The 23,437-nt window shown below is 49.3% G+C and overlaps 1 protein-coding gene across 1 annotated transcript; it reads left to right on the top strand.

Annotated features, from left to right (window-relative positions):
* Positions 1–268: 268 nt before the first annotated feature.
* On the top strand, positions 269–7,081 carry Myl9 (myosin light chain 9). The gene is made up of 4 exons (XM_087911068.1): positions 269–421; positions 3,187–3,395; positions 5,848–6,009; positions 6,457–7,081. The coding sequence occupies exons 2-4, from the start codon at positions 3,212–3,214 to the stop codon at positions 6,627–6,629; spliced, it is 519 nt and encodes a 172-aa protein (XP_087767194.1). The 5' UTR covers positions 269–421; positions 3,187–3,211; the 3' UTR covers positions 6,630–7,081.
* Positions 7,082–23,437: the final 16,356 nt, after the last annotated feature.

Below are 23,437 nucleotides of genomic sequence, written 5' to 3'. Positions count from 1 at the left end.
AAGACCATACTTGGCCTAGTGAAAGCCAGACCTCCCTTCAGGGAGCCTCTGGGACACGCTGGGGAGGGGTCGGAGAGCTGGGAAATCCTCAAGGCTCCACCCCTCTTGCCAGTCTGGACACTTCACACTGCTTCCATGCCTCAGCCTGGGCCGACCCTGCCATAGGCAGCAATGAGGGGGGCTATTCCAGGAGCACCCCAGCCTCCCAGCCGGCAAGCAGAGACCTAATAAGGCCGGGCTGGCAGCCACGGGCCCTGCCCCCCACTCCACCCCCGCGCATTCTTCTGCCTTGTAAGGCCTGACCACCAGCGCCCCGCCAGCCGGGTCTCCGCCCCCAGAGCTCAGAGCAGTGGCCCCAGCGTCAGCTAGCCAGCTCCCGCCGCACCGCAGCACCGTCCAGGACTTTTCTTCTCTGCAGCAGGTGGGAGATGGCGCAGCGTCTGGGCAGCTACAGTAGGTGGTCAGGCTGAATCTCACCTGGCCCTCAGAGGGCTGTGACGTGACGTGCAGAGTGGTGTGGGCTGGGGTTGCTACGTTGCTCGGGTCCTATAGGGATCCTGGCTCGGGACTGAGCAATTGAAGGTTCTATGCCCCGGAAAAGTGGTCTTTGGGCAAGAAAAAGTGTACAGAGTGTCATTTTGCTAAGGAGCCTCACACACCAAGCCCAGAGCTGCACGCTAACTGCCCATAGAGATGCCGGTGAGGGGGTGGGATGGGGCGCCCTGACCCAAGAAACCGTGTGAGAGGAAACTGAGCCCTGTAGGGCTCCATTCACCTCCAGAGCAGAGGTTTCCTTTTCCCCATTTTGCAAACCCCGGGGCAGGAGACAGGGATGGTGACCCTTACACCTTCCGCTGCCTATACCCCAGTGCTGTGTGCACCAGACAGAACAGAGATGGGAAGGTCTGGGTCCCTGCTCCTTCTCAGCCCTACAGCTTCCCTGAGTGCTTCCAGGGATATGGAGTACTTGGTCTCTCATAAGCCGGTTCAAGAGCAGAGTGGGGCATCTGGCATTGCCCAGCTATGGGGATAGTACTGAGTAAGGGGCCTGGGCTGGCTTCTGCCTGGGTGTCACCTGTAGGAAGAAGTGGTCTAGTCATGGCGAAGCCAAGTCCCAGCTGTCTGATCCTTGGTGTCTAGGACCCAAGAAAAGGGAAAATATGGCTTCAGGGTTAAGGCCCCAGCTTAGCCCTAACCTTGGTCACTCAACCAAATCTAGAAACTGCCTGGCCACAGCCTTTACTACCCACCGACCCCAGCCTAATGCGGTGTCCTGGTATCCAACTCTCTCATGGGCATGCACTTCCCTTTGTGTGTATATGGGTGGGGGGCTGCCTCTCATGAGTGCTAGGATGAAGACGGCAGGGATACAGGTGGGTGTGGCAGCAAGCAATGGAGGAGCCTAGCTGGGCCTGCCATCCAGCGCCACACCAAGAAACACCAAAGCCTGGTGTTTGATGTGCTGTGTGATGGGGGCCCACTGGGCCTTACAAAGCTAGAGTCTCAAGACTACAGGCAGGTGCAGCCTGAGGACCTGCTGGAGCTGACCATGATCCCAGCTGGGGCCAGTGCGTGCATGCGCGTGTGCGTGCGTGCACATGTGTGTGTGCGCGCGTGCACATGCGTGTGTGTGCGTGTGTGTGTGTGTGTGTGTGCGCGCGTGTGTGTACTACAGGCAGGTGCAGCCTGAGGACCTGCTGGAGCTGACCATGATCCCAGCTGGGGCCAGTGCGTGTGTGTGTGCGTGTGCGTGTATGTGTGTGTGTGTGTGTGCGCGCGCGCGCGCGTGTGTGTACTACAGGCAGGTGCAGCCTGAGGACCTGCTGGAGCTGACCATGATCCCAGCTGGGGCCAGTGTGTGTGTGTGTGTGTGTGTGTGTGTGTGTGTGCGCGCGCGCGTGTGCGTGCGTGCACGTGTGTGTGTGTGTGTGTGCACGTGTGTGTACTACAGGCAGGTGCAGCCTGAGGACCTGCTGGAGCTGACCATGATCCCAGCTGGGGCCAGTGCGTGTGTGTGTGTGTGTGTGTGTGTGTGTGCACGTGTGTGTGCACGTGTGTGTACTACAGGCAGGTGCAGCCTGAGGACCTGCTGGAGCTGACCATGATCCCAGCTGGGGTGGGGGTGGGGGCTGTACTACAGGCAGGGGTGGAGGAAGTAGCACATAGGCCCCAGGCCTAGGGATACAGAGCACAGGACAGAGGGTGGACATACTGGGGCCTTGGCTTGTTGACGGGAGGCAGACACTAAGTCTTGAGATGTATTCTCAGCACAAGCTACGACGGATTCAGGCTGAGTGCTTTCCCTGGCCTCGGCTTCCCCATCTGTACGGCGGTGGTCACACAACCTCTCACTAAAGAGTCATCAGCGAGGCTGGTGCTGTAGACCGCACTAGCGGTAAGGAATGAGGGAGTCTGGAGACATGGGTTGTCAAGATAAGGGTGAAGAACAGCACCCTGGGGACTCCAGAGCTCAGCTGGAAGAAGACAGCTAAAGGAGGTTCTGGGAGGAAGGCCTGGGAATGGCTGTAGAATGCTAGAGGTCACCAAGATGGCCTCTCATCAAGGGGACACAGTGTGATGGGCCAGGATCAGCTAGAAGCTGGGAGAACACACTGGGGCCTTTAATGCCAGGCTGGGGGACCCAGGTTTGCTCTGGGTGTATGTTGGGGGCAGGAAGAACACACAAACCTCTGAAGGTTTTAAGGAGACAAGTGAAGGTCTGAATTTGAAAGGGATGGGAAGGACCGGTCCAAGGCCAAAAGGTTACTTCTAAATGAATCTAGTTTCAATCTAAATGGATCTAGTTTCAACTTGAGCGATGGGGGGGCCCAGGATGAAACTGTTACCACCTGGGACCAGAGTCAGGCTCCCTGAGGAAAGCAGCTGGGTTTCACAGACCAGAGGAAATGGGGGGAGGGGGTGACAGTGCAGAAGATGGAGAGGCTGGGGGAGGGTAATGTCAGTGTTGCTCCTAGGAGGGCCCTACCCCCTGTCACTGTGAGATGGATGGTCACAATGGTCACATGCCATCAAGGAATAAAGCAGACAGTGCACCTTCATGGCTGGCACCAAGCCAATCCCAATGTTTCGCCCAGTCCTAGCAAAATTAGCTCTTTTTATCCCCAGCACCACTCCAGGGACTTGAGACCCTAAATGCCCATCATTATCCCACACCTCTTCCTGCAGGAAAGCCCCAACACCCGAAGCCAAGATGTCCAGCAAGCGGGCCAAGGCCAAGACCACCAAGAAGCGGCCCCAGAGGGCGACATCTAATGTCTTCGCCATGTTTGACCAGTCCCAGATCCAGGAGTTTAAGGAGGCCTTCAACATGATTGACCAGAACCGTGATGGCTTCATTGACAAGGAGGACCTACACGACATGCTGGCCTCTCTGGGTAAGTAGGACAGGTGAATGGGGACCTGCGTGGGGTGGAGAGAAGGGCTGCTTGGCACTTACAGGGTACTTCCTGTAAAAGGAGACCTGCAGCGCTACCCTACAGGTAGTACTGCTCTGACTGCCCACTTAACAGAGAGAAAGACTGAGGCATGGAGCAGGTCATCACAGGGATCTGAAACCAAACAGGCTGACTCCCTGAGGAAAGTCAGATCTGGGCACTGGTCTGTGTGTTAAGTCTCCTTAAAGGAAAGCTGCACCAGCAGCTACAGAAAAGTTTATGCTGATGGGGAAACTGAGGCTTAGAAGGGAGGCCAGAGCACTCCTCTATATCCCCAGTGGTCAGGGTATTAGGGCCAACAGGGCTCAGGGATCAAGTCCAAGTTGCCAGTGTTTAGGTGGGTACCCTGAGGCCTGGAGGGAAGGCCTGCAGAGTGTGTCTCTCCCAACATGTTAACCACAGCCAGCCACCTTTAGTTCTAATTCCTGGTGAAGTCTACAATGGAGTAAGAGGCTCAGGACTAGGTGACAAACAAGGAGAGTCTAGCACTTGGACAGCCACATGAGAGTCAAGCCGTGCCACTGGGCTTGATACCCTGGCACTGCTCCGTCCACGCCTGCTGGCCTGCCTGTGTAAAATTCACTGTGTTCTCATGTGCACAGCACACATCTGGTGGAGACCAGCAGCCCAGAACAGGAAAGAAGGTGTCTGCCCTCCCAGCTCTAGGCCCGGCCTACTTGAGGCCTCCCTCTCCCAAGAAGGAAACCCAGTGCTCTAATCTAGATCTTCTCAACATCTCAGAAGGAAAAGACTGTTGTGGGAGGAGGGGCAGGTCCCCAAGGGTTAAGAGCTCCTTGGAGCATCCTAAAAAAACAAGGCAAGGGGCATGAGGCTCAGAGGGACAGGGCCATAAAGGTGTCCCTTCTTGGGCCGCACCTTGTATTTAGGGCTTCACATCCCTGAGACTGAATGAGTCTAAATAGCCAATAGGCACAGAAAAACACGTGCCTGTGTCTGGTGGGCCCGTGGATCAGATGTGGTCTTCTGGTTAAAGAACATTGTCCTCCCAGGAGAACAAACACGGCCCACAGAATCATCTAAGCAGGGCTCATAGAGGTCCACAGAGGCTCACATGTTATGGTTGTTAGCTTGGTGTTTTTATAGGACTCATAACAGTGGAAGTGGGGGTGTCTCTGACTCTTTCACCTGCTCTTGGGACCCTCTTCCTCCTACTGGGTGGCCTTGTCCCGCCTTGATCTGAGGGTTTGTGCCTAATCTGATTGTATCCTGTCACGCGTTCTGTTGATAGCCCCGGGAGGGAAATGGAGAAAGAGGAGAAGGTCTAGAGAAGAGGAGAGGTAGAGTGGAGGGGAGGAGGGGATTGGGAAAAGTGGAGGGAGGGGAAACTGTGATTGGGATGTAGTATATGAGAGAAGAATAAAGAAAAGAAAAACAAAAAAAAGTACCCTCCAGAAAGAAAGAAAGAAAGAAAGAAAGAAAGAAAGAAAGAAAGAAAGAAAGAAAGAAAGAAAGAGAAAGAGAAAGAAATAAAGGAAGGGATAAAAAACAAAACAAAACGAAACGAAACAACACTGTCCTAAAATGAAAAACTAGAAAGTGAAGCAAGTAAGACAATAGCAAGCTCTGCAGCCGTCATCCCAATTCTCCTTGCAACCTCTTGGGGGCGGCAGTGAGAGACTCAGAAAGAACCTGCAATCAGCCCGAGGTCACACAGCAGCCCCGAGTTCAGTTAGGATTTAAACCCAGCAGAGACTGCAGCATCCCGAGCTGTACCAACGACTGCCCACTGCCGTGAGACCGTTAGTACCACTGACTTACCTCACAATACTAAAGACACAGGAGGCGGAGGCACAGAACTAGTGTAAATCCAATGCTCCCTGATTTAACCACTTCTGAATCATTTCCGGAATTCGGGGACGGCCCCGAGTTTAGTTTAATTGCTGTGTGCCAGGCACAGTGGCACAGGGGTGTGGGTTGGTCTCACAGTGGAATGGTGCAGGAGCCAGGAACTTGTGGCATTCCCTCATACCTTTGTTTTGGTTGTTTTTTGTTTTTTGTTTGTTTGTTTTTTTTTTTTGAGACAGGGTTTCTCTGTAGTTTTTTTGCTTGTTTGTTTGTTTGTTTGTTTGTTTTTTGAGCCTGTTTTGGAACTAGCTCTTGTAGACCAGGCTGGCCTCGAACTCACAGAGCTCCGTTTGCCTCTGCCTCCCAACTGCTGGGATTAAAAGCCTGTGCCACCACCAGCCGGCTTATTCCCTCATACCTTAAAAGCAGGCAGGGACAGGAACTGGATGCCCAGAAGGCAGGAAATCGGTCGCCTGGCACCTGCTACCCAGCCTCCAAAGTTCACTGTGGGGAGGTCACTGGGAATGAGTTACCATGCTGGGGACAGGGAGCTAGGAGCAGCAGCCCCAATGCCCACCCACCACAGGGAAGAACCCGACGGATGAGTACCTGGAGGGCATGATGAGCGAGGCGCCCGGACCCATCAACTTCACCATGTTCCTCACCATGTTCGGGGAGAAGCTGAACGGCACCGACCCTGAGGATGTGATCCGCAACGCCTTTGCCTGCTTTGACGAGGAGGCCTCAGGTCAGACTCACTGGAGACCTGGGCTGGAGAGGGGCCACAAGGGTGCTCAGTGCCTACTGGGGACGGGACCAGGCCAGACAACCATTGTCTCCAAGTTCCCAGGGCCACGTTTACCCAGGCTTCCCACCTCCCGGCTGCACCTGTCCGCCCACGACATGCTACTTTAAACCTTCCAGAAAACAAACGATGCTATTTTCTACCCCAGCTTCCGTGACAGCAAATTCTCCCCACCAAGGAGCCACAGCCCCCCCCCCCCCCCCCCCCCGTAGAGTTCTTCGCTCTGGGCTCCTCCGGATCTCTCTCATCCCTGTCCTTTGCCCTCAAAGTGACTGGAGACCAGAACAGGGTCTTCTAGCCCTCTCTCCCTGGGACATCTCAAGGTCCGGGAGGGGAGGCGTTGTGGTAGCTAGAGCCTTCCCTCATTGGCCTTGCCGTGCCGTGCCCCAGGGTTCATCCATGAGGACCACCTGCGGGAGCTGCTCACCACCATGGGCGACCGATTCACAGACGAGGAGGTGGATGAGATGTACCGCGAGGCACCCATTGATAAGAAGGGCAACTTCAACTACGTGGAGTTCACCCGCATCCTCAAACACGGCGCCAAGGACAAAGACGACTAGACTATCCTTAGCTGTCCCAATGCCCAGACCCTATCTAGTCACTTCCCCAGCACACACACGCTACCCTTCATGAGGAGTTGGGGTTCCGGCTCCCAGGGCAGGAAATGAACCAGAAGACCCACAGGGTGAGGCAGGGGTTCCGCCATGGCCTCAGGCACTAGAAGGGATCTCTTCAAGGGCGGACTGCAGTGGGGAGGGCAGCCAAGGGTGGGACTGAGGTGGCTGAAGATGGCCACCCCTCACGCGTGCCCTCATATTCCTGGGCTGCCCTGAGGAGGAAAGCACCCAGGTCCTGGTGTTGGACACTAATTCCCAGCATCCCCACAAAGGCCCGCACACATTTACCATGTCCCTTTGGAGGATGACGTCAGCACTATGCCTGTCCGGTTTCCAGAGCACAAAGGAACGTACAGAGGGAAACAGCAGCCTCTAATACAAGGTTCAGCACTGCCTCCGTCTGTGTGTGTCTGTGGCTGGGGAAATTGGGGGCCGTGTCCCATCACATCCTTCCCTCTCATCCCAGCGGTGGCCTGATGCACCAGGCCACTCTGTCCAGGGGGAGGGCTCAGGGGTCTGCCGGCGACCTGTGGTACTAAAGCCTCTGAAGTCCCCAGTACAGGGCTGGCTCCATGCTCAGCTGAGACCAGATTAGTCAGTAGAAGAGAAACAAGCCTCTGAGAAGAAAGAACAGCATGGGGAGACCCAGGGAGTCACCAAACCCCATAGGACAGAGGGGTTTTAACCATTGGGGGTCAAAGGTTAAGAGCACAGTCCTCAGGACTAAGGCCTGATTTCCAGGTTACATCACTGTTCTGGAGAAGCTTGAAATTAAGGGTTGGGGAGGGGATATCTAAGACCAATGAAGAAGAGATTAAGGGGGGCTCTAAGACCAATGAAGAAGAGATTAAGGGGGGCTCTAAGACCAATGAAGAAGAGATTAAGGGGGGCTCTAAGACCAATGAAGAAGAGATTAAGGGGGGCTCTAACAACAAATGAAGAAGAGATTAAGGGGGCTGTAGGAACAATGAAGAAGAGATTATGGGGGCTCTAAGAACAATGAAGAAGTAGGTGCCCAGCGGTTCGAGAAGTGACTGGTCACCTGCCCCAGCTGACTCCCTCATTCTGTCCAGTTCCAGGAAGCCACAGGGTCCAACCTCTGCCCCAACATACACACATACACACCCTATTCCGGCACACAAGGTAGGCAGGGCTGGGCCCCCACTACGTTTGAATGACAGGGTCACTGACAACACTCTCTACAGTGTAAAGGGAACTGCCTGGTCTCACCTAGTAGTCTATGGATGAAGGAGGGGGTCTCACATGTCCTACCTGACCCCAGCAGAGGTCAGGGATAGGTGATGGATCCAGAGTGGTCCATGCGAGGCAAGGACAGCACACGAGGAGTTACCAACCCAGCCTGGAGGCTCCATCTGACTACCAGCCTCAACCCTCCTCTGTAGCAGATGCATACACTCTGTTTCAAAGTGAAATGTGAGACAATCTCTTGGTCTCAACTCTGGATGGTACCAGGCCTGATAAGGTCCAAACCAGCCCCAAACAGTGTTCCAGACACAGTCCCAGCTCTACCTGCAACCTTGAGTGGCCTGTGGCCTGGTACCGGGCAACACATCCTCGTGCTAAACCACTGAGGCACCAAAGGCCTGCTATTAGTGCCTTCAGTTTCTAGAAGGCAGGGGGCCAGGCATGGTGGCTTGCACCTATAATCCCTGCAGGCCAAGGCAGGAGGACCATCACAGGTTTGAGGTCAGCCTGGACTACAAAGTGAGACCTGATGTCAGGAGGGCAAAAAGGAGACAGAGTCATCCCAGGAAGACATCTCTCTGGGATCCCACATCCAGCCTGGACAAGGGGGCTCATGATTTTACAACTGTCATAGGGCTGAGAGGACGCCAAAGCAGGCAGGGGGTGGGGAGTGGGGGTGCAGGGGCAGGGGCAGGTAAATACTCTGTGGAGGCTGGAGAGTAGGAAAACCAGGCACAGCCCAATGCAGCCAAGGCCTGCAGCAGCAGCATGCCAGCTCCGCAGCTGAGAGGAAGACGGTTTCTCATCCCATAAACTGACTTAAGCAACTTTACAGGAAGGAAAAAACCTAAGCAGCTAAGGGGAGGCAGAGGTAAGAGCTCACAGAGACCAAAAGATGACCACAAACTCAGGGCCAGCATGGACTACAAAGGAAGACCTCGTGTATAAATAAACACAAGTTAATGAGTTTTATCTGCTCAAGTAATAATTAGAGAAAACAGGGAAACCTTCCCAGAACTAGAACTTTCCAAGTTTTGCATGAACCCCAGAACCCCAGAAGCCACAAAGGAGAAGTCGGAAGACTAACAGACTATACTATCAAAAGCCAGTGCCAGGGGAGTAGTAGCAGGCAAGTGAGGACAGCGCTGAGGGGTGTGGCCTAGCCTGGCGCTGATGAACAAGGTCACTGAAATGTAACAGTCGTGGCTACAATTTAAACACGTTTCATGGCTTTTCCCCAAACTCACTGCAGGCATTAAAGCCAAGACAAACAAACAAACAAACAAACAAAAAAGGATTATTTTCTGCAAACCTTTTCGAACTTTCACTATGCTTTTAAATTCTAAAAGAACCAAATATTTACTTCAGAACAAATTACAATCTACTGAAAAACATACACTAAGAAGTTATTTATTTCAACCTTTGGTGCAAGGGTATACAGGATAGTCTCAAACTCACCAAGTAGTTAAAAATGACCTTGAACCGGGGTGGAGGGAGTGGCACACACAGGCAGATCTCTGTGAGTTCGAGGACACCCTGGTCTACATAGTGAGTTCCAGGACAGTCAGGACTGTTACACAGAGAAACCTCATCTCCAAAAAAAAAAAAAAAAAAAACTTTAATCTTCCTGCCTTTGCCTACCAAGTGCTGGGCTGATAGGCATGTACTACAGAGTGTGCATATGCACACACTAAGACATGCATGTGGAAGTCAGAAGACAATTTCCAGACTGGGTGCTCACCTTCCACCTTGATGAGGCAGCAGCATCTCTTGGCTCTTGCTGCACTCTAAGCCCAGGCTAGCCCCATTTCTTCCAGCCACTTCTTTTTGTCTCCCTTCTCACCACAGGAATTCAGGAACTACAGAAGCACGCCTAATTTTTGTTGTTACTTTAATACGGGTGATGGACCAGCCCAACTCCATCTCTAGATTAAAAGTCATCTTGTTACAAGATCAAAATAAGCTTTTTCCTGTTTTCTGTAAAGTTTGGATTTGACCAAGTCTTGACTAATTTTCTGGAATTTGACATGTTCCATGACCTATAGCCTAACCTCCACCCTGATAAGATGTTTTGCCAAATAATTTTAAGATGTTTTGCCAAGTTCCTATGTAACCAAAAACCATTGGAAATCCTCTAGCCTTGCAGTTTTTTGGGCTATATAAGCCCCACTTTTTCCTAAGTTCAATGCTATTTTCTCAAACCCTGCTTTAAGGAGATAGCCCTGTGTCTTAGGTAGGGTTTCTATTCCTGCGAAAAGGCACCATGACCACAGCATTTCCTATAAGGAAAACATTGACTTGAGGGTGGCTCACAGTCTGAAAGGTTCAGTCCATTATCATCATGGCGGGGATCATGGCAGCGTGCAGGCAGATGTGGCGCTGGAGGGGCAGCTGACAGTCCTACATCTTGCAGGCAACAGAAAATTGACTCTCAAAACTTTTCCAAGACCTACTGAATACGGCATTTAAAATGTTTACAGGAGAAAGCTTCCCGTGATAAGGAGACCCTAAGGTCTCCAAGGAAGACAGATGGGGCACAGACCGCGATTGTGGTGACACTAACCACTGGGGAAAACTGCTCCAAGCCTTGCTTTTGGCCAGGTCCTGCAAAAACTGTGGAATTGTTGGGCTGACTGCTCTTCTCTGCCTAAGTCAAGGTGGGTCGATTTTCCCAAGTTCCTCATCTACAGGAAAATCTCTCAGACCTTCTGTACCTGGGAGCTGAAGGCATATGCTCAGTGCTGACCTGTGTTGACACATGAAGACTGACCTCTGCCCCCAATGAAATCACCCCTGGAGCTTAGGGTAACCATCCAGGTAATGGTAAGTCTCTGCCATTTTAACTGATAGACAGGCCATTTGGACTCTACTTCCTGCTATAATGTGTCCTTCTCAGCTCTCTGATGGTATTGACCGCTAACTCCAGCTGTCAATCAACTTGGCACCAGCAAGGTGCTTCAACTAAAATCCAGGCTTACTGCTCTAGAGCTATTAGGTCACCTGACAAGAAAGGCAAACTCACAGGCAGGATGGTCATACTAACAGCTTCACATGGAAGGATAAACAGGTTTTAGGTGTAACTTTTATTATTTAAATGAACTCGCTTTGCAAAGACTGTTCTTAATAATCAACCACTGTGTCTAATGGTAAATAACTTGATAAGTTATTTTAAGTTTTGTATGTTGTAAAGATCTAAAACCAGTTTTATGTAAATGCAAGTTATAAACATCTGAGGCTATAAAAGTTTGAACAAACTGTAAGGTTCTAAAAGTGATTTAAGATATATAAATACAGGTTATAAAGGTATAAAATGATCTAAAATAAAAAAATTCAGATTTCTTTCTCCTTCTATGCTATTGTTATATGGAGATTTCAAAAGTCCAGAGTTTAGCCAGGTGGTGGTAGTGTACACCTTTAATTCCAGTACTCAGGGAGGCAGAGGCAGGAGGATCTCTGTGAGTTTGAGGCCAGCCTGGTCTACAGAGTGAGTTCCAGAACAGCTAGAGATACAGAGAAATCCTGTCTCGGGGCAAAAAAAAAGTCCAGAGTTTTACATTGATCAATAGAATTCTGATAAGCACATCAATCTCAAGTTTAGTCTCCTTTGCTTGTCTTCTAAGGACAGACGCAAAGATGCTTCTCATCAGGCTAAAAACAGCCCTGTCCCATCTGTATGCCCCACCCTCTGGACAGAGGAAAGAACCTTTGTGTCTTTGAACCTAAAGCCTTAGCTTCTGCTGTGACTTGAAGGCATGTATCTAGTCCAGTCATTTTACAGATACCTGTTGGCAGCTTTTTCTACAATGTAGATTTCAATATTGATTATAACAATGGAAACAATAATGTATCTAAAACTTTGATCTTTTTTATAAACCTAAAGGTTCCTATAAACTTCAGGGAATCGCTGCGAACCCAACTGACCCCAGATAAGGACTCGTGCCATGTCAGTCAACACCTAAGCCTCCCTGCCTATTGCTATTCCTGAGGAGAAAGTTCCAAATGTAAGATTTTCCCTTAATTTCCTTAACTTTAGCTTCCCTAGGCTATATCTGTCTCTGTAGACTTCTACTTGGCTGGTAGACACCATCAACTTCACACCACAAACTGCCGAGTCCTGCCTAGGCTCAGGTTCAGGCCCTGAGATGGGGAAGGGGCGTCAGTGCAAGGAAAAATAGGACCACCTGATGGATTGCACACAAGCCGCTCCAAATAGCTTGAGCCATCTTTATTTATATTTTAACAGAGCTTGTTCTACCATGTTTACATCAACAGTTTTATTATTGGAACCTATTTTTGACTTCTAAGAATTACATCATAGACATTGTGGTCTCTGTCCTCCTCAGGGATCGCTGACCACAGGTCCAGAGAGAAAAGGGAACAGACGCAGCAAGCAGGGATTAGACAGTTGTAAGTACGACAGAAAGAACCTTCCGGAGTCAGCTTCAGTGAGACAGCTCAACTTTACTCTAGGGAGTAAGGGATATATAGACAGGGACAGCAGCTGGGGCATCACCCGATAGGTGCTCATAGCACGTTTCATTTGCATTTGACAGTGCAGTCCTATAGCGGAACACTTAGTGATCACGTGGACCACAAGGGAAGAGCATCTGCAGGGAACGGTGTCAAAGGTCACACCTAAGATAAGTAAACCAGGCCAGGCTCAGGGACAGACTCCAAATAAGGTCAGGTAAAGAGCCGGAAGCCCTGCTGGGGGGAGGGAGTCTTCCATTTTGCTCTGAGCTCAGAGAGCTGTCTGGACAGGGTGGATTGCCACTTTAAGCAGCAAGGCCTTCCAACAGTCTTCATAAAAGCCTCCCTTGTTCCCCTTTATGCTTCCCCAAACATATTTTACCATCCCCTACATAACCTCATTCTAGACAGAGTTCAGCGTTTTTTAAGCTTCACTAAATTTGAACCAGGCACATCCTGCGACGGCAGCACGTACGCCAGTTGGCAGCTCCTTGCAGTTTCAAAGTTAAAGGGTTACAGACATGAGTATATTTTTCTAAGGATAATGATACTCAAACCCAAACAATTCTTTTGTGTAAGATACGCTTTGATACAGTTCCCTGGTCTACAAGAGGATCCTACTCGTGTCTTTCTGTAAAGGGCAGACTTCGATAAGGAATGTTTCCCATCCCACCATCCCGTTCTTCTTCCACCAGTGTGAGCTCCTGTGTATGGTAATGGTAGATCCGCCCATCCCACAGTTTACACTGCAGCTTTTCCTCTTGCCGCATACCAGATCCCACCATTGATTCCATATGCTTGGTATCCAGGGCCCCAACCTCAACAGTTGGCACTGTGTGTGCCCCTGAGGCCTTTGCCCTTATCTGTGCATGCATCGCCTTAATCTTCCCAGAACTGTGAGACGGGGCTAATGTTCCAGGTCTTGTTTCCTCGTCTGTGCCATCATTTCCTGCCACTACGGTTGTGAGTCCCTTCCTCCACAAGGTGATGCTACCTACCTTTCCCTTAGAATAATCATGATAGCATGACGGCCTCTACTGAGTCAGAAAAGTTCCCAGGATTAGGAGTTGTTGCAGTTAATAATTCCAGATAAGAAATCCGAGAAGCGTTAGCCCTCTGCTAAATCTTAGCGGAAAAGATTCAAGAAAGAATGGAATTTTCAGGAAAAAAAAAATTACAGCCTGTTGTATGTATGACTGATAGAGTGAAACTAAAAACCGCCAAAAGAATCGCCAACATAACGAAGAGAAAAAAGCCTGCAAGTTGCAAATCCAGCAGTGCCCTGAACTGCCCTGAGGGCCCTGTCCTTGCCAAGAAGAGACCATCTCCACATTATTCGCCTCACAGAGACTTGTCGGGCAGGCATTCATACGCTGATACGCACGGCTCCCAACACTTGCAAATGGCTACAAACCCTGGACTTGCTGAAAGCTGCTGTGAACAGTCCAGCTGACGTGACAGCTCCGTTTCTTCAGCTGGGCCAGCAAACCAGATGCTGATGATGAGTACCCCATTGCCCAAGTCACCTCTCAGCCTTTGGCTGTCATTTCAGTCCTCCTGCGCCCGACAATGACGTCCTAATCTCAACTGAGAAGCGGTCACAGAAGAGAATATATCTCCCCTTATCCTCAACAAAGGCTGGAGGTTAGGTCCTACGGAAACTCCCCGGCAAAGGATAAACATGCTCACCGCTCCCTCATTGTCAGAAAGGTACCTCTTAAAACCAAACAGAACACGATCTATCAACAGATAGATTCGTTAGCTGAGATAGTTCTGCAATATGATAAGGAGCAGGCCTGCTCCATGCAAAGCTTTAGGAAAAATGCGCTATTACTCGGGAGGCAGAGAGAGGCGGATCTCTGTGAGTTCGAGGCCAGCCTGGTCTACACAGTGAGTTCCAGGACAGTCTCCAAAGCAACAGAGAAATCCTTTATTGTAAAATCAAAAAAAGGGGGGGGGGAGGAAGTAAGATGTATTCTTTCTATACTAATCAATCAAATGTAATTAGAGACCCTAGTCATGATACAAATCTTGTTTCTTGACAAGTAAGAAATACTAAGATAATACCCCCCACCCCATGCTGGCATCACCAATCCACACAGCAGACAGAAATAACTGTTCCCTATCAAGGATTTGAAAGGGACACTTTAGCCAAGTGGGAAATGACAGACCAGTCTGACTCCATCTTAAAATTAAAAGCTATTTTGTTACAAGGTAAGAATAAGTTCATTCACGTTTTCTGTAAAACTTAGATTTGCCCAGGTCTTGACACATTTTTTGAAATTTGACAAGTTTCCATACTCTATTCACTAACCTCCACATTGATAAGATGTTCTGCCAAACAATTCTGAAATATTCTGTCAGGTTCCTACATAGCCAAAAACCCTTGGCAATCCTCTAGCCTTGCAGTTTGAGGGCGATATAAGCCCTACTTTTTCCTATGTTTAATGCTTTTTCCTCAAACCACGCTTTAGGGAGATAGCCCTGTCTGACAGAAAATAAAGCTTGCTTACTTTGACTAACAGAATCTGGGTAATGGTCTTTCCTCTTGTTCAGTGGGATTCACATGGGTTCTGGGGATCAAACTTGGCCTCGGGCTTGCAGCTAACACTTTACCCACTGAGCCATCTTCCCTGGCTACCTCGAGAGTTGGAAGCTGTTGTTCCTCCAAGATTGAAACATTCCACCCTGCAAGAAGCTCTTTAAACAGGAGGTGAAGCATTCAAAACAGCTTCAGTGAGTCCCTGAAACTGACAGGATCCAGTAGATTCCTCCCCACTAGAGTAAGCGATAAAAACCGTGAGCCCCTGGAAGGAAGTTAAGCCGCTAAGAAGGTTCTGAAACTAACCAAGCTGTAAAGGAGAGTCTGAGACCGGCTGCTTAGAACAGACAGACCAGCTGTGAGCCTCCAGGAAGAGGTTTAGACCAACTGAGGCACCTGGCAAGGACACTAGCCAACTGTTCTTCCTGCAAGCTGTACAATGGGTTCCAAGTTCCCAGCTTTCGTCATCTGTTACCCCTGCTGGCGTAGGCTTTGGTGATGCAGCTGCTCCTGTAAGTAACCCCAGTAAACTCACTGGTTCACCAGGTTGGACTTTGGTGATACCTGTACTTCTGTCTGTTGTGGGTTCCCTATCTGGGGTGAGTAGATGTGTGTTGGGTGTCCCCAGGAAAGGTGTGTCACACAACAGAAGCCAGTCTGGGCTATGTGAGACCCTGGTCTCAAAAATGAACGTGAGCAGAGAAGAGAGGAGGCAGGCATTTTGAACTGGGAGGAAAGAAAGAGAAAGGCCAGTTCTGAGTTGAAGCTTTGTCTTTTTGTGGCAGCATCCCAAACTCCATACGCTAACATATGTTCAAGACGACTGGTATTCATGGGGAGGGGAGCAAATTAAAAACAAACCACTTTATGCTATCACACTGTCAAATTTAAAGCAACAGACAATACCAAACCCTGGCAAAGATGAACAGGAAAGGGAATCATCCCTCAGTAGCAGTGGGAGGAAAGACTGGATTGCAGCCAGGCATTTAAGTACAATTTAGCAGTTTTACACCCATCCCATGCAGGAAGAAACACGGCAGAAGCGGGGAGCTGGAACCTATGTAATGTCTAAGGAGACAGAGGCAGGGGGATTGCTCACAAGTTCCAGAGAAGCTGGGGGCTGTCATCCTGAACCCTGTCTCAATGAAATCAAATTAAAAGTAAAAACCAACAAAGAACCATGCTTTCCCAGATGTAAATGGTTACTTGAGAATCTCCCAAGCAAGATAAGGCTGTCCATAGTCAAAACATGTCTGAGCTCCCTAACTCGATACAAGGAGTTCTTTAGAAACCTTTTAAACAATCAAGCTTCAAAACCCACCAACATGGCATATTCATTTTTACTGAGACATTTAAGCAAGACTCCTAAGGAGTCCACACGTATGTGCGTGTGCATTGTCGGTCACCTGTACCGTCACGTGCGCTGTCACAGGTGCTTGCGTGTGCAGTGTCCTGTTCCCAAGGCCCCTCTCTCTCTTCACCTCCCCTAGCACTTGGGAAGTAGAGGCAGTTTGAGGTCATCCTCAGCTATATAGGGAGCTGAAGGTTAATCTGAGCTACAAGAGATCATTTCTAAAATCATCACCACCATCATCATCTAGGGCTCCACAGGCCGACACAGCAAGATGAATCTCCTGTTCCTGATGAAGATGGAAGTCTCCTGAATTGGAAAAAAAAACCCCAGGAAATATAGAGAAAAGATTACCTGATTAAGAAACAACAAACAATATGGTGGTATTTTGCTTGTACTTTAATAAATAAAGCGAGCCTGAAGATCAGAATGCAGAGCTAACCACACTGGTTAGCAGCCACAGAAGCCAGGCAGTGGTGACACACACTTTTAATCCCAGCATTTGGGAGACAGAGGAGGATCTATGTGAATTCAAGGCGACCTTGGGGTACACGAGATTGAATCTATCTAAAAGAGAAACAGAGCCAAGCAGTGGCGGCTCCCACCTTTAATCCCAGCACTAGCGAGGTAAAGACGGGAAGTGATGGCTGAGCTGAGGGATGGCTGTAAGGTGGGAGGAGCTCAGGATAGAGACAGCATTCGGCATGAAGACTTGTAGAGACGGGTCACCCCGTTCATCTGAGGATTTTAGAGAGGTAAGAACTACTGCTTTGGCTGCTCTGCTTCTTAGATCTTTCAGCTTTCACCCCCTAATATCTGATTCCAGATTTTTATTACCAAGACCAATTAAAATTTGTGCTGCAGAACAGTGTGGTGGCCATGCCTGGGAGGCAGGAGAATCAGGAATTCAAGGTCATCCTTAGCTGTAGTAAGTTCAAAACTCGCTTGGAACATAAGACCCCATCTTTATATCAAAAACAAACAAACAAAAAGAGCAAAAATATATTCTGGTCTGACAAACACTCCTGTACCTCCATGGTTGGGGCCCAAAATCGCTAGCAGAACTCACAAACGTTCCAGTCACTCTAAAGATGGTATCTGCCAACATTGTCAGAGACCCTTAAACAAGGAGGTCAAGAGACCAGGACCAAAGCACCCAGGATTCAGAGTCACGTGTTGCTTCACGTGTCCTGTAACACGAACTTGGGAGTATAGCTCTGAAGAAACACCCCTGTAGAAAACAGTAAGCTTTTGGCCAAGAGAATCAAGGAAGTCAAAGAAAAATGTTGGTAGGGGTGGTGGGGAGTGAGGGGTGGGTTAGGGGGCTGGAGAGATGCTCAGCAGTGAAGAGCACTGGCTGCTCTTGCAGAGGACCCAGGTTCAATTCCCAGCACCCACACAGTGGTTCATTTCCATCTATCTATAATTCCAGTTCTAGGGGATCCAGTACCCTCTTCTGACAGCCACAGGCACCAGATATGAACTTGGTACACATGCATACAGTCAAAATATTTACACATAAAGTAAAGTAAATAAATAATTTTAAAAAATTAAGGATAAATGCCAGGAACAGATTACCAAAAGATGTAGGTTATCCTCGCTGAGAGTTTTTACTTCTAAGCCAGAGTCCAGTCACAGAGATCCTCCTGCCTCTGCCTCCCAAGTGCTGGGATTAACGGCAGGCACCTGTACTGCCCAGCAATAAGAGTCTTTAACATGAGCAAATAAACGATCAAGCCTTGAAGAAAAAGAACCTGAAGCCAATATAGATCTCCCTAAACCCCTGGAACAGCCTTGCCATGCAAAGACATTACAGGCATGGATGGAGTTCAGAAAGAGCAGGAGCCGTGCAGGGATAAAACTCGGCAGTAGAAAGAGAACTCACTGGCCAGGTCCCCTTGCTCCAAAACAACAAAGAAAAAGAAAACAGGGACCTAAGCCACTTCCTTAACTAAGGCCCACCCTTACTGGCTCACACAGCCTGGAGAAGCCTCCTGATTTCACGCGCAAAGGGGAACAAAACCTTGAAGCCAGAGGAGCACAGTTAACGGAACTGGGGGATCAGCGGGCTGGCCTGGTGCATGTTGGGTAAGTGCTCCCCCATGGCGCCATTCCACTGTCTCAGGCACTTAGATAACCTTTGTGAGGCTCAGGTTTCATCTGTAAACCAAAAGATATCCACGGGTACCTCACACAGCTGTTATCAGTACTAAATGAAGCCCTCCCTCCGTGGTGGGTCACATTCAACTCCAGCGCTCAGCAGGCAGAGGCAGTTGTGAGTTCCAGGCCAGCTGGGACTACAAAGTGAGATTCTCCCCCGACTCCATCTCAAAAAATAAAGCAAGCATGAAGGAATATCCATCCAGGACTTGCAAATAAAGTAAATGTATCGTAGGGTGGAGAGCTGCCTCAGTGGTTAGGAGCACTGGTTCTTCCTCCAGGGGAGCCGAATTCGATCTCTATCACTCACATGACGGTTCCCTATCTGTAAATACAATTCCAGGGAAACCCAATGCCCTTTTCTAGCCTCGGAGGGCAAAAGGCACACAGGTGGGGCATAAGCCTACACGCAGGCAAACCACACATACACATTAAAATAAAATAAAAAATAAATGTACAAGGATGCTGGAGAGATGGCTCAGTGGTTAAGAGAATACACTGCTCTTGAAGAGAACCAGAGTTCGATTCCTATCACTCACACGTTGGGCCACTCAAAATGACCTGTAACTCCAGCCCCAGGAGCAGCAAGTTAAAATAAGAAAGTCCTTTAAAAAAGTGAAACTCACCAACAAAACCTGGTCCAAAGCAAAAGGCCTCTGTGAAGAGCAGCGCATCCTAGGTAGCAAACGCACTGAATTGGCCACCAAAGGGAGACGCAAACAACGCGTGCGGTGAGAAAGACGTGGAGCGGCACACCTTTAATCCTAGCACTGAAGGCTGAGGAAGGAGGCGCAAGAGTTCAAAGCCAATCAGGGTCACAGGAGACCCTGCCTCCAAAACACAAGGATGTTACCAGATGTAGCCACTAGGTGTCAGCCAAGGACACTGCCTAAACTGGTAACCTCAGCCACAGAATTCCTCTTTAGGGCTTGTGATCTATCCTGTCCCAAAAGGCCAGGATGCTATGTTAAAGCCCCAGTGGACACAGGCCCAAGGAGCCCTCAAGAGCCCAAATAACCAGAGGGGTCTGGAAGAAGACACCGGCTGCAGAGGTTGAGAAGTGCGGCTTCCTCCCAAGTCCCTTGTGCCTGACCCAACTTCTCCACTTGACCAAGATGCTTGAGAACGGAGTGTGAGGCCTCTGCTTGGTCCACTTCCTAACCAGGACCCCTGCCCAACTTCATTCAGGAAGGGCTCCTAGCACACTGTCAGAAATTCTCATGGTCCCCACACTCTCTGCTCATAGTGTGACAGGAGGTGGTACCTGCTGTCTGCCCACATGCCCCCGTACCACGTTCTGTCTCACCAAGGGCCCAAACTCGGAGCCAAGGCCTATGTGCTGAAATCTGCGGCATCACGTACATGAACAAGGATTCCCGTCTTAAACTGTTCATGCCAAGTGCTTTGGCAAAGTTACACAAAGTCTAACAAAAACTTGACACTGAAGACGCCACTGGAATGACCTGATAACATGGTCCACAAAGCTTCAGACCCGGTCTGTGGTGAGCATTTGGAGCAGCTGGAACTGCGAACCAGAAAGGCCAGGGTGCTGCAGGCACTCTACATTCTGTCCATGCCCCGAGACTTTGTAGGAAGCTGAGTTTAAAGGTGAGGACCTCAGTCCAAGTCACTCCAGCATGCAGGCTGTGGCACTGGCATCCAGGTCCACGGAGAGAATACGGAGCAAAGAGAGCAGAGCCCCCAGAAACCGCCCTCCAGTCGGAAAAGCCTGTGTATGGCGGGGACAAGGAGTTACTGGTAGTGAAGCAGTGTGGAAAATGTTAGGGTCTGAAGATCACTGCGCAAAGACCACCACTCACACATGCAATCCACACCACAAGGAGCCCTGCCCCAAATGTAACAAAGGCGCCCCCTGGGCCAAGAACTGTGGGACACAACCTGCCACTGCACAGCAACTCCAGATGGGGCGCCCCTCAGCTAAAAGGAGACCCCCCCTAGGGTGTTTTGGACACTGCCCATTTTTCCACACCCTCCCATGATGACCATACATCTCGATGGACTGGCAGTGAAGGAACTTGTGGACACTGGGGTATAGATCACCATCATCTGGTGTAGGAGGTCCTTCTGTTTATGTGTTACTTTCATTGGTTAATGAATAAAGAAACTGCCTTGGCCTTTTGAGAGGGCAGAACTTAGGTGGGCAGAGAAAAGAGAAATAAATGCTGGGAGGAAGAAGGGCAGAGTCAGAGAAGCCATGGATCCTCCTCCGTCCAACAATCATCACAGAAACAGAAGCCCTCAGACTTCCTCACTGGAAGTTTAGACCCAGTTCCTCCATCAGCAGAATAGGAGGAGAGAAGAACACCCATACTACTGTCTGCTCAGTACACTGGAAGGACCTAGATGACACCCAAGGTTCCTTCCCTCCAGCCCAAGCCAATGTCGCGCGCAATCTTTGAAGACAGGATATATTAGAGGACATGGGATAGTCCTGACCAATATGATGCCTTCTTAGATGATATGACCCACGACAACCCGAGCCTTTCAGGATGCTCCTCCCCCACTGACTACCCAGAGGCACACCCCCCCAATTCTAAATGTCACTGCCTACCATGAGTCCTCAGGGAAGTGGGTCCCTAATCCTATTACCATTTCTTGGCTCTCTGATAATGACATCTGTGTGGCACAGTGGCCCGTAATAGAACCTAAATTAGTGGCCTTAAAATAAGAACTAGTCAACAAGCAATGCAGACTGGGACACCTAGAACCTTCCACCAGCAGACACACACACCCATTTGTTGTCTGCAAGAGGGCTGGCTATTACCAGTTACTCCAGGGCCTGCACACTGTTAATGAACAGATGGAAAAAATGGATAAAAACAACCTGGGTTGCCTCATCCCGGTGCCAGCCCCTTCTTACTACATCTTTATCTTAGACATCAAGGACTGTTTTTTTCAGATCCCATTGGCACCAGCATACATATGCTGTTTGGCCTGCACAGCCTGGGAGCCTACCAAGCATCGACCTGCCCAAAGGTACCAATGCTACAAGGAATGAAAAATAGTGCTACTATTTGCCGCTTTATGTCTCCCGGGCCTCTCACAATGTTCCTAGGATATTGGTTCTTTATGTGGATGACATCCTCCTGGCACACCCTGCCGCTCAATAGCTAAAAAGGGTACCCTTGACCCTTCTACAAGATTTGGCCACCCTAAACCTCTGGGTGGTCCCTGAAAAGCTCCAGTCCTCCCCCAGTGCCTTTCTAGGATTCTCCATAGCCTGACATGCAGCCAGCCACTGAGGGTCATCAATGAGTGGAAGAATCTGCTCTTCCACACCCCCACTGGATGGGTGATGTACATCTTTCCTGTTGCCCACCCTTCCTTCTCTTATTGGCTAACCACACATCCAATAACACGCAGTTAGACTGTTAAATGACAACTCGATATCCTGCAGCCTGCTGGTTTGTCTCTCTCTCCCTCTTGGTGCGTGCTCCTTTGGCCAATTAGGTAACTGCTGTCAATGCCACCCATGTTCACGCTGCCACCAGCATGGCACAGACCCAATTACAACCACTGGGTTGGGTCAGGTGTGATTTGGGCATAACTGCCATGACTGTCACGGCTATCACTGCTGGTGTTTCCAGGGTGACTGCTGCCACTGTTGTTCTGATGCAAACAGCATCACTGTGCAAACACACCAAGGTGGTGTGATGGTCCACGGAGGTTTACAGGCTTCAGAACTGCTTATATAAACACAGGCTGAACGGCTGGCTGAGAAATTAAAGGTCTGTGATGACACTACTGGCATGTGATCCCCGCTTTAGATCTATAGACCTGGCTCTCTATCAGGTCAACAATACCTCCCAGGCAAGGATACAACTTATTTATTTTTTTATATTTATTTATTTATTTATTTATTATGTATACAGTATTCTGTCTGCTTGTATGCCTACAGGCCAGAAGAGGGCACCAGACATCACTACAGATGGTTGTAAGCCACCATGTGGTTGCTGGGAATTGAACTCTGGACCTTTGGAAGAGCAGGCAATGCTTTTAACCACTGAGCCATCTCTCCAGCCCCAGGATACAGCTTATTCAATACATTAAAGGCCCCTTCCTTGTTGGACAGATTTCTAAATTATTCAGTCCTGCTCTGTGAAGAGATTTTTCACCTTAATATGATGAGAGTGTCCAAATGGCTTTTGAAACTGGTTTCCTCACTAAAATTTGAGAGAATTTTAAAAGACTCTTGAAACCCTCCTAGATTATAACATATGCGATCATGGGCAGAATGATATTACTACTAATTATTCTTCTTAAGTGTTTCCTATGGCAAATCAGATGACAACAGGAAGCTACAAAGGCAACTCACCGGTATCTAACGGCTCTTAAACAACCCTCTAATGGTTCCGCTCGGTTCAAGAACGGCTCATGGAGATCTGAAAGGCCTTCACTTAAGATGCCCTTCCTTCCACCCAGGATGCTCTCCAGGGTGGCTGCCCATCAAGCGCTAGGAGTCAATGACAGGTAAGATACTGTTTGGCAAGCCAATCTAAGACAGGCTCAGTCCAGTTGATGAGGTGGGGACAAAGTCGGAGCAACAAAACTCCGACTCCTGTTGAGTTCCCAAAATATAATAAACTAAAAGAGTAGGTATGTAGGAAGAAGCTGTTCAAACAGCTAAAATTGGTTAGGGGTGCAAGTAGGAAATAACAGCATGTGCATTGGTAACTCCCCTTGAACCAATCTGAAATAAGCCACAGCCTTGTAGCAATACACAGATTGATGGAGATGGGTTAATTGAAGGTATAAGTTAGCCAGAAATACGTGTAAGCTATTGGCCAAACAGTATTGCAAATAATATGGTTTTTATATGATTATTTTGGGGCTGAGCAGCCAGGAACAAACTATTGGCCTCCTACAACATTCTTCACCCCTTGAGAATAACCCAGACTGGTTATGTTTGGCAGAGTTGGGCTTTCTTCATGGACACAAAGTACCCCAGTTCCCCCAGAGTGTGGAGCAGTTCCTCTGTAGCCATCCTACAAACCTCCAGTG

Source organism: Myodes glareolus, chromosome 10 (assembly GCF_982192425.1).
Source record: "Myodes glareolus chromosome 10, mMyoGla1.1, whole genome shotgun sequence".
NCBI classification, from domain to species: domain Eukaryota; kingdom Metazoa; phylum Chordata; class Mammalia; order Rodentia; family Cricetidae; genus Myodes; species Myodes glareolus.
This window is presented reverse-complemented; position numbering and strand designations above follow the sequence as displayed.

Excerpts from the sequence above, each read along its gene's own strand:
- Myl9 (XM_087911068.1), top strand. The coding sequence starts at position 3,212 with ATGTCCAGCAAGCGGGCCAAGGCCAAGACCACCAAGAAGCGGCCCCAG. Across the intron at positions 3,396-5,847 it reads CGACATGCTGGCCTCTCTGG|GGAAGAACCCGACGGATGAG; the intron begins GTAAGTAGGACA and ends CACCCACCACAG. Across the intron at positions 6,010-6,456 it reads CTTTGACGAGGAGGCCTCAG|GGTTCATCCATGAGGACCAC; the intron begins GTCAGACTCACT and ends GCCGTGCCCCAG.